Raw genomic sequence first — 11161 nt, 5'->3', positions numbered from 1 at the left:
ATATGTGGACAACTACAAATACCTAGGTGTCTGGTTAAACTGTAAACTCTCCTTCCAGACTCACATCAAACATCTCCAATCCAAAGTTAAATCTAGAATTGGCTTCCTATTCCGCAACAAAGCATCCTTCACTCATGCTGCCAAACATACCCTTGTAAAACTGACCATCCTACCAATCCTCGACTTCGGTGATGTTATTTACAAAATAGCCTCCAATACCCTACTCAATAAATTGGATGCAGTCTATCATAGTGCCATCCGTTTTGTCACCAAAGCCCCATATACTACCCACCACTGCGACCTGTACACTCTCGTTGGCTGGCCCTCGCTTCATACTCGTCGCCAAACCCACTGGCTCCAGGTCATCTACAAGACCCTGCTAGGTAAAGTCCCCCCTTATCTCAGCTCGCTGGTCACCATAGCATCACCCACCTGTAGCACGCGCTCCAGCAGGTATATCTCTCTGGTCACCCCCAAAACCAATTCTTCCTTTTGCCGCCTCTCCTTCCAGTTCTCTGCTGCCAATGACTGGAACGAACTACAAAAATCTCTGAAACTGGATACACTTATCTCCCTCACTAGCTTTAAGCACCAGCTGTCAGAGCAGCTCATAGATTACTGCACCTGTACATAGCCCATCTATAATTTAGCCCAAACAACTACCTCTTTCCCCATTATTTCTATCTCTACTTTGCTCATTCTTCCACTGCAAATCAACCATTCCAGTGTTTTACTTGCTATATTGTATTTACTTCGCCACCATGGCCTTTTTTTGCCTTTACCTCCCTTATCTCACCTCACTTGCTCACATTGTATATAGACTTATTTTTCTACTGTATTATTGACTGTATGTTTGTTTTACTCCATGTGTAACTCTGTGTTGTTGTATGTGTCGAACTGCTTTGCTTTATCTTGGCCAGGTCGCAATTGTAAATGAGAACGTGTTCTCAACTTGCCTACCTGGTTAAATAAAGGTGAATTAAATAAATAAATAAAAATTGTTGTTGTGTGTGTGTTTTTGGGTGAAAAACAAAGATGAGTGGTGGGACCCAGCCTGTTCGCTGTGGAGTCACTACTGGCTGGTGGGGGCTGTGGAACAGCACCCAGCTGCCCCTGCTCTCCACCTGCACAGCTGTCCTCCCCGCCATGAGCCACGCTAGCTGGGCCCCACACCTCTACATCTAACTCTACATACTGTACACACTACACAGCACAGTACACTAACCAACGGCACGCCTCTCAGAGCTGCTACTGCTGCGTCTGTAGGAATCCAAATCTCATCATATGGTTTTAGCCTCTGATGAATAACCTTGTTTGACTGCCAGAACTGATGTGACTGCATCTTTCAAAATAAACAGAGACAAAAAACTTACAGTGACGTTACAGTGAACGATGGATTTGTACAGGGACAGTGCAATTCACACGCTAGTTGTAGTGGCATAGAGCAGCCCAAGGTTAGGGGACAATCACAGCTACACGTCTTGGTATTTTTTAGTGGTGTTTAATGTGGCATTTACAAGGACTAAAACAGGAAAAACTAAAAGGATAAACAAGTATCTTGTTAATTTGGCATTGATTTCCCAGCAGAGGCTGAACGATGGGTTCAGTATAATAGAAGAACGTTTTAATTATCACAAGGGTACATTTAAGTAATAAGGCACGAGGTGGTGTGGTATATGGCCGTTCTTAGGCACGACACAATATATTACAACCCCCGAGGTGCCTTATTGCTATCATAAACTGGTTACCAATGTAATTTGAGCAGTAAAAATAAATGTTTTGTCATACCCGTGGTATATGGTCTAATACACCACGGCTGTCAGCCAGTCAGCATTCAGGGCTTGAACCAATCCATTTCTAATCACATTTATACCACTGCTTTATTATTAGAAATGTTATTTAATTGGGGGAATGATTGACTTTTGTTCAAAAGATCTCGTTATGGCCTCCCGAGTGGTGCAGCGGTCTAAGGCACTGCATTGCAGTGTTGCGGCGTCGCTACAGCCTGGGGTTCGACCCCAGTTAGCTGACTTCGGTCGTCAGTTGAACGGTGTTTCCTCAGACACATGGGTGCAGCTGGCTTCCGGGTTAAGTGAGCGGGTGTTAAGAAGCGAGGCTTGGCGGGTCATGTTTCGGAGAAAGCATGGCTCGACCTTCGCCACTCCTGAGCCCATTGGAAAAAAACGTTTATACAATCTCCAAGAGAAAGGAATATGGTCTCGCAGACTCTATAAACTCAGATACAACTCAGATCTTACCACATCGTGAAAGGATGAAAGGACACTTTCAAACTAATTGTCTTCTATAATTTTGAGTGCAGAGCTGCTAATTATTTAGTGCAAATTGTCTTCACACAAACATGTTCCTTGTCTTCACATAAACATGTTCCACTGTTAGTTAACCAGTGGGGATGTGCAGAGAGGCATTGTGAGAGACTATTCTATTGCTGACTGAGCACTAACAAATTAATCACGTCCAGATCAGTGTCTAATTATTGTTAGTCCAATGTTTGTCTCCTTTCTATTATTCAATATTTTAATGACTGTGGATAGGCACACGTAACCACTTTGGATTAGAGGACTTACACTTATAGAGATATTTCAGCTTCTACTACCTTGTTAACGTACTTTGTACGTATTGATGTGGCATCATTTGCACAGTTTTGTGATAGTGAAAAAAGACAGATGGAAAATGTATGCTAATAGTACATTTTATGAGCCCTGATATCTACCATTTACTTTACCCAGTAAATCTCCTTTAGCCCTAAGAAATAGTGCTTAGGAGTTGTTGTCCAGAGCAGAATATTACATTTTTATTTGTGTGAAATGACTATACTTCTCCTTGGTAGTTGATGTAAACTATACTGAACAAAAATATAAACGCAACATGCAGCAATTTCAACGATTTTACTGAGTTACAGTTCATATAAGGAAATCAGTCAATTGAAATAAATTCCTTAGGCCCTAATCTATGGATTTCACATGACTGGCAGGGGCGCTGGGGAGCCAATCCTCAGTTTCATCAGCTGTCTGGGTGGCTGGTCTCAGACAATCCCGCAGTTGAAGAAGCCGGATGGGATTACTGCCAAAATCTCTAAAACAACGTTGGAGGCAGCTTATGGTAGAGAAATTAACATTAAATTATCTGCCAACAGCTCTAGTGGACATTGCTGCTGTCAGCATGCCAATTGCATACTCCCTCAAAACCTGAGACATCTGTGGCATTGTGTTGTGTGACAAAACTGCACATTTTAGAGTAGCCTTTTATTGTCCCCAGCACAAGGTGCACCTGTGTAATGATCCTGCTGTTTAATCAGCTTATTGATATGCCACACCTGTCAGGTGGATGGATTATCTTGGCAAAGGAGAAATTATCATTAACAGGGATGTAAACAGCTTTATTATGTGTATGGAACATTTCTGGGATATTTTATTTCAGCTCATGAAACATGGGACTAACACTTTACATGTTGAGTTTATACACTGCTCAAAAAAATAAAGGGAACACTAAAATAACACATCCTAGATCTGAATGAATGAAATATTCTTATTAAATACTTTTTTCTTTACATAGTTGAATGTGCTGACAACAAAATCACACAAAAATTATCAATGGAAATCAAATTTATCAACCCATGGAGGTCTGGATTTGGAGTCACACTCAAAATTAAAGTGGAAAACCACACTACAGGCTGATCCAACTTTGATGTAATGTCCTTAAAACAATTCAAAATGAGGCTCAGTAGTGTGTGTGGCCTCCACGTGCCTGTATGACCTCCCTACAACGCCTGGGCATGCTCCTGATGAGGTGGCGGATGGTCTCCTGAGGGATCTCCTCCCAGACCTGGACTAAAGCATCCGCCAACTCCTGGACAGTCTGTGGTGCAACGTGGCGTTGGTGGATGGAGCGAGACATGATGTCCCAGATGTGCTCAATTGGATTCAGGTCTGGGGAACGGGCGGGCCAGTCCATAGCATCAATGCTTTCCTCTTGCAGGAACTGCTGACACACTCCAGCCACATGAGGTCTAGCATTGTCTTGCATTAGGAGGAACCCAGGGCCAACCGCACCAGCATATGGTGTCACAAGGGGTCTGAGGATCTCATCTCGGTACCTAATGGCAGTCAGGCTACCTCTGGCGAGCACATGGAGGGCTGTGCGGCCCCCCAAAGAAATGCCACCCCACACCATGACTGACCCACCGCCAAACCGGTCATGCTGGAGGATGTAGCAGGCAGCAGAACGTTCTCCACGGCGTCTCCAGACTCTGTCACGTCTGTCACATGTGCTCATGTGCTCAGTGTGAACCTGCTTTCATCTGTGAAGAGCACAGGGCGCCAGTGGCGAATTTGCCAATCTTGGTGTTCTCTGGCAAATGCCAAACGTCCTGCACGGTGTTGGGCTGTAAGCACAACCCCCACCTGTAGACGTCGGGCCCTCATACCACCCTCATGGAGTCTGTTTCTGACCGTTTGAGCAGACACATGCACATTTGTGGCCTGCTGGAGGTCATTTTGCAGGGCTCTGGTAGTGCTCCACCTGCTCCTCCTTGCACAAAGGCGGAGGTAGCGGTCCTGCTGCTGGGTTGTTGCCCTCCTACGGCCTCCTCCACATCTCCTGATGTGCTGGCCTGTCTCCTGGTAGCGCCTCCATGCTCTGGACACTACGTTGACAGACACAGCAAACCTTCTTGCCACAGCTCGCATTGATGTGCCATCCTGGATGAGCTGCACTACCTGAGCCACTTGTGTGGGTTGTAGACTCCGTCTCATGCTACCACTAGAGTGAAAGCACCGCCAGCATTCAAAAGTGACCAAAACATCAGCCAGGAAGCATAGGAACTGAGAAGTGGTCTGTGGTCACCACCTGCAGAACCACTCCTTTATTGGGGGTGTCTTGCTAATTGCCTATAATTTCCACCTTTTGTCTATTCCATTTGCACAACAGCATGTGAAATTTATTGTCAATCAGTGTTGCTTCCTAAGTGGACAGTTTGATTGCACAGAAGTGTGATTGACTTGGAGTTACATTGTGTTGTTTAAGTGTTCCCTTTATTTTTTTGAGCAGTGTATTTTTCGTCAGTATAATTAGGATGTGGCACTGGTATGATGGTATTGCTGTGCTTTGTAACAGTGTGAATAGTGGCTTTGACTCAGGTTGGCTAACTGCACTTAACTTTGTCGGAGACAATTAAGAGCCTGGTCGACGAGCGTGGTTCAGCATGGCTGCGGCTAATTACATTTAATCTTCTGCAATGCTGTCCTGACCTAATCACGGGGATGGCGAAGCGAGGGCCAAGCAGTGGGGAGATTATTTAAAGCAGAGTGGGTCAGAGGAACGCTCGGCTAGTTTATGTTGTCGATAACTCAGGACACGCTAGCCTGGTGTCAGCACACATTAATATGGGATTGAAATGCATTACATTGACACAGTCTTCTCTCCCTTTCTTTCCATCTTCTCTCTTCTCCTCCTCCATCTCCTCCTCCCCCTCAACAGTGCAGTGTCTGGAGATGACGACTAAGAGGAAGATCATTGGGCGCCTGGTGCCATGCCGGTGCTTCCGGGGTGAGGAGGAGGTCATCTCAGTGCTGGACTACTCCCACTGCAGCCTGCAGCAGGTGCCCAAGGAGATATTCAGCTTCGAGCGCACGCTGGAGGAGCTCTACCTGGATGCCAACCAGATCGAGGAGCTGCCCAAGGTGGGTTCTGCTGGGGCTGAGGCTGGGGACAGGGCTGAGCCTGGGGCTGGGACTGAGGCTGGGGACGAGGCTGGGGACAAGGCTGGGGACAAGGCTGAGCCTGGGGCTGGGACTGAGGCTGGGGACGAGGCTGGGGACAAGGCTGAGCCTGGGGCTGGGACTGAGGCTGGGGAAGAGGCTGGGGACAAGGCTGGGGACAAGGCTGGGGTTGAGGCTGGGGACAGGGCTGAGCCTGGGGCTGGGACTGAGGCTGGGGACGAGGCTGGGGACAAGGCTGGGGACAAGGCTGGGGACAAGGCTGGGGCTGAGGCTGGGGACAGGGCTGAGCCTGGGGCTGGGACTGAGGCTGGGGACGAGGCTGGGGACAAGGCTGGGCCCGGGAAATGAAAGGGGTGAACTGTAGAAAAGAGGCTCTATAAAGCCAAATAGTTCAGACAACAGTCATTCCCTTGAATTTCCCCCACATTACTAAAGCATGGCGTAATGATCGATGGAAACATTATCTCAGCTCAATGCACTCTCTCTTCATGTGGCACTCAGTGTTGGACACCTCTGGGAGGTTGATTGGCTAAATAAGTTGCCAGGCCAACCAGACCCCCACAGACCAAACAGTGCCGCAATGTCCTTCCTGTCTGTAAATGAGCTGCTTATGAAGCAGAGAGTGAAACACAAATGGACTTGCTGACTCTTGTCTGACCTTCACATTGAATTGAAAATAATACAATCTGTGAATGTAGCTTTCGGTAAGACTTTCAACGGAGATCTATTACAATCTTGACAATAGTGTCTTTGTTTTAAATTGAAACCCCTGGCTGAATACATCGTAGTCGTTTAATACAACATTGATTGAAATCCAACAATGTATTGGCTGAATGTTTACAGTGCAATTAACTGTGATATCCTTCAGAGTGGTTCAGTGGAATTACTACATTTCATGAAATTTCACAGTGTTCATCAACAAACTCCCAATTAGATGCTTTAAGTCGGCAGACTTCAGTATCTTCAACTTCTTTTTCTCATGACAACCGAATATGGGGATCCCGCTCAGGCGTTTTTTTTACGCCTGCTGCGTTAGGTTAGGGTCTTTGTGAAGAGAGTTCAGGGCCAGTGTGGCTCCTCACAGGGTTGCATAAGACCAGGCATTGATAGAGCCAGAGTGTGTGGTCCTTTATGTAAGTGTGGCTCATGTATCAGAGTGATGCCCTGGGCAAGACTGGACAATGCTGGCTCTCCTCTCCAGTCTTCATTGTTGTAGCTACTCCCCCTCTGGTTCTTACTGCTCTTAAAGAGTAATGGCCTCTCATAATGGGCATGTTATAGTAATGTCCCCACTGGACTGTAATGTCTCCTTGACTGCATCTCAAATGGCACCCTCTTCCCTTTGTAGTGCACTACTTTTAACCATGGGCCATATAGGGAATAAGGTGCCGTTTGGGATGCAGAGACTCAGAACGTCTCCCTTTCTATTCTCTCCTTTTCATGGAGAAAGGAATGGACTGCAGTCAAATATAGGAGAAGGCGCTTGCTGATACTGTATTGGCTGGCTTTGAATGTAAAAGTTGATCTATTCATTATTCATGATACACTGTGATGGTAATTTGTAACCTGTTATCTCAAACATCAAGTGGCATGCTGTGATGCACATGCACACTATAACTCTGTATAGCACTCTCTCTCTCTCTCTCTCTCTCTCTCTCTCTCTCTCTCTCTCTCTCTCTCTCTCTCTCTCTCTCTCTCTCTCTCTCTCTCTCTCTCTCTCTCTCTCTCTCTCTCTCTCTCTCTCTCTCTCTCTCTCTCTCTCTCTCTCTCTCTCTCTCTCTCTCTCTCTCTGATGTGGCTCCCCCCTCTATATAGAGCTGTGGAGGACTAATGTTGTCCCACAAGGTTACTCAGCTGAGAGTGGCTGCTCTTACAGTGATCAATGGGAAACCCGTTAGAATGTTGAAAGAGACGTTACTCATTTACATTTAAGTCATTTAGCAGACGCTCTTATCCAGAGCGACTTACAAATTGGTGCATTCACCTTATGATATCCAGTGGAACAGCCACTTTACAATAGTGCATCTAAATCTTTTAAGGGGGGGGGGGGGGGGGGTTAGAAGGATTACTTTATCCCATTTAACAGCATCGCATCACTAGAGACCAGCCTCATTGAAACTCAATGCATGAAGTCTCACCAAGTCTACACTCTTTCAACTCAGCAGGCTAAGAGTATAACTTGTGTTTCTTCTATTCTGCCTCTCTTTCTAAAGCAACTATTTAACTGTCAGGCTCTCCGGAAGCTGAGCATGCCTGACAATGACCTGTCAAACCTGCCAACCACCATAGCCAGCCTTGTAAACCTGAGGGAGTTAGACATCAGTAAAAACGGTAAGCGAGTGAGATCTATCGAAATCTCTGCTAGTTTCTACTCTGATCTATTCGAAATCTCTACTTTCTACTGATACTGTGACTCTAAATGTTTGCATGATGTACAAAAGAATGAGGCATGGTAATTGGTTATGAATGACAAACATGTTTCTATTCCATTCCATCTTTAGGTATTCAAGAGTTCCCAGACAACATTAAATGCTGTAAATGCTTATCTGTTGTGGAGGCAAGTGTAAATCCCATTGCCAAGTAAGTGAAAAGAGAAGTGTATCATTGTGGTGGAATGGCTGTAGTCTATAGGGACAATGGTAATGCTGTACTATCATCACCAACAGCTGTGTCTGTCGCTATGTACCAAGCAACAACCACAGATTACCTCAGTAAGAAACATCCATGAATATTTCAGTAAAAATGGCTGTAGAAATTATGGGTCAATCTTTTTAATATTTTCCAAAATCGCCCAAGGGCAACTCTAACAGATAAACATAAAGAGGTAAATAACTACATGGGAGACTGTTCTATTTGTCTATCTGAGGCTTTTTTCTGAATTGAAATTATTTGAATAGAAGAATAGAAACAATTCCATTAATGTTAAACTAAGACATTTCTGTCCTGCCCTGTTAATTATCTTAATTGATACTGCATTGTGTAAATATGCCATTTGTTAAATATGGCATATTTCGCTGCACTCGCATTAACATCTGCTAACCATGTGTATGTGACCAATGAATTTGATTTGAGTCGTTTTCTGTTCTTACAGAGGGTAATGCAGGTCTCTCTGCTAGTTCTTGACATGATGTGACTCCTGCTATTAAATACATTGGAAAGCCAGAAGGAGTTGCACTGCCACTGAACATTTTTTACGCCATACATTTTGCATTTGTTGGTGGGAAATCATAGGTTGATAAACACATGGGTCCTCGTAGACTAGAGTAAGGATGTATTACTGATTGTCTTTTTATTATATTGAGACTAGGGTCTCTTTTACAGATGAGCCCTGCATAAATACATCAAACACACAATATACTACGTTTCCAAACATATTAAGAAAAAACAGACACATTTATCAACATAAAGGTCTCTGATTAGTACTCAGAACTGACCAATGGGGACCAGAACATCTCATTTCAGAGATCTCACGTAAATGGTGCAAGAAAACTAAAATCAGCTTTACCCAGCTCTGTAGAGACTGAAGGGACCTCCGCTGTTATCCAAGCCTGAGCTTGGCCATTTTATAAGTCTACATTTAATTAATGATGATAGATACATAGGATGTTTCTACATGAGTGCTTTGTAGATAAACACAAGAAAATGCTGCTCTCTCCTTACATACAAAGAGGCCCAACCCATTTTTTGATACAAAACACAATGGTGAGTTGTACAACTATCACCAGTAATAAACCTAAGGGCACAATGAAACAGTATCTAGTGGTTTAAGTTTAGCTGCTGCTGCATGCGTATAGATAATATCCCCGTAATCTAAAATAAACATACAAGTGGCCTGGACAATTTCCTTCCTATTAACAAAAGTCAGACATGCTTGTTTCTGTAAAAAAAAAAACACCTGAAACTTCAACTTCTTCACCAGCTCAGTGACATTTTTTAAACGACAGTTTGTCACCAAGCCAGATACCATGATATTTGTACGAAGGAACTCGCTCAATTTGTGTACCGTTCAAACTAGGCATTACAAATTCATTTAAATCTGGGTTTTTGGGACCTAGAAAAAGCATGTATTTTGTTTGCATTTAGCACTAACTTTAGATCAAAAAATGACCTCTGCAGTGCTTGAAAATCGGACTTAAAATGTGAAAAGGCTTGGCTAACCGCTGGAGCAATGGAATACAACACTGTCTCATCTGCATACAATTATATATATTTTACAGCATTACCAATGTTATTTATATATGTTGTAAACAGTAGTGGGCCGGATATTGAACCTTGGGGCACCAAGGTATGAGTATGAGTCATTCTGTAGTGCTGCAGTGTGCTAGCTTTTCTGACAGCGCTGAGTGGAGCTGGTTAAGGGGAGTTGTCATGGGAATGGGGCGGGCTAACATTTAGCCTGACTTTAAATGTGTCTGAGGTCCTTAGCCTCTGTAAATCCTGTACCCTGGCACCAACTAACAGGAACCTGCTCTCTTTCTTTCTACCATTCTCTCTCTTCCCTTCCCTCTCTCTCATTTTCAATCTCTCCACTGCAGGCTCCCAGACGGCTTCACCCAGCTCCTCAACCTGACACAGCTCTTCTTAAACGATGCCTTTCTGGAGTACCTCCCCGCCAACTTTGGCAGGTGAGCTCAGCTTATGGAGTACCCTGCTCTGTGTCTGTGAGTCCTTGGGCCCTCTGTGTATGTATAGAGTTTGGATTGGAGCTTTTATTCTGCGCTCCGTTACAAGTATGCCTGGGTGGGTTTACATTGTAAACAGACTGTTCTTTATTCTCTGCACACAACACCTGGTAAAAAGCACCTGCCTGGGGCTTGCATTAATAAAGCAATGGGTTTAGCAGCATTTCCTATCTGGTTTGGTGATCAAATCAAATCAAATGTATTTATATAGCCCTCCTTACATCAGCTGATATCGCAAAGTGCTGTACAGAAACCCAGCCTAAAACCCCAAACAGCAAACAATGCAGGTGTAGAAGCACGGTGGCTAGGAAAAACTCCCTAGAAAGGCCAAAACCTAGGAAGAAACCTAGAGAGGAACCAGGCTATGAGGGGTGGCCAGTCCTGTTCTGGCTGTGCCAGGTGGAGATTATAACAGAACATGGCCAAGATGTTCAAATGTTCATAAATTACCAGCATGGTCAAATAATAATAATCACAGTAGTTGTCGAGGGTGCATCAAGTCAGCACCTCAGGAGTAAATGTCAGTTGGCTTTTCATAGCCGATCATTAAGAGTAGCTCTACCGCTCCGGCTGTCTCTAGAGAGTTGAAAACAGCAGGTCTGGGACAGGTAGCACGTCCGGTGAACAGGTCAGGGTTCCATAGCCGCAGGCAGAACAGTTGAAACTGGAGCAGCAGCACGGCCAGGTGGACTGGGGACAGCAAGGAGTCATCATGCCAGGTAGTCCTGGGGCATGGTCCTA

At 44.7% G+C, this 11161-nt stretch overlaps 1 protein-coding gene across 1 annotated transcript in view; it reads left to right on the top strand.

Moving 5' to 3' along the window:
- The first annotated feature begins 5279 nt into the window (after positions 1 to 5279).
- Positions 5280 to 11161, top strand: part of LOC120055212 (leucine-rich repeat-containing protein 7-like) — a 48088-nt gene continuing 42206 nt past the window's right edge. Inside the window, exons 1-5 of the mRNA XM_039003133.1 lie at positions 5280 to 5301; positions 5497 to 5699; positions 7952 to 8069; positions 8240 to 8318; positions 10274 to 10363. Of these exons, the coding sequence (XP_038859061.1) occupies positions 5280 to 5301; positions 5497 to 5699; positions 7952 to 8069; positions 8240 to 8318; positions 10274 to 10363 (512 nt within the window). The remainder of the gene's footprint in view (positions 5302 to 5496; positions 5700 to 7951; positions 8070 to 8239; positions 8319 to 10273; positions 10364 to 11161) is intronic.

Source organism: Salvelinus namaycush, chromosome 10, assembly GCF_016432855.1.
Source record: "Salvelinus namaycush isolate Seneca chromosome 10, SaNama_1.0, whole genome shotgun sequence".
NCBI classification, from domain to species: Eukaryota; Metazoa; Chordata; class Actinopteri; order Salmoniformes; family Salmonidae; genus Salvelinus; species Salvelinus namaycush.
This window is presented reverse-complemented; position numbering and strand designations above follow the sequence as displayed.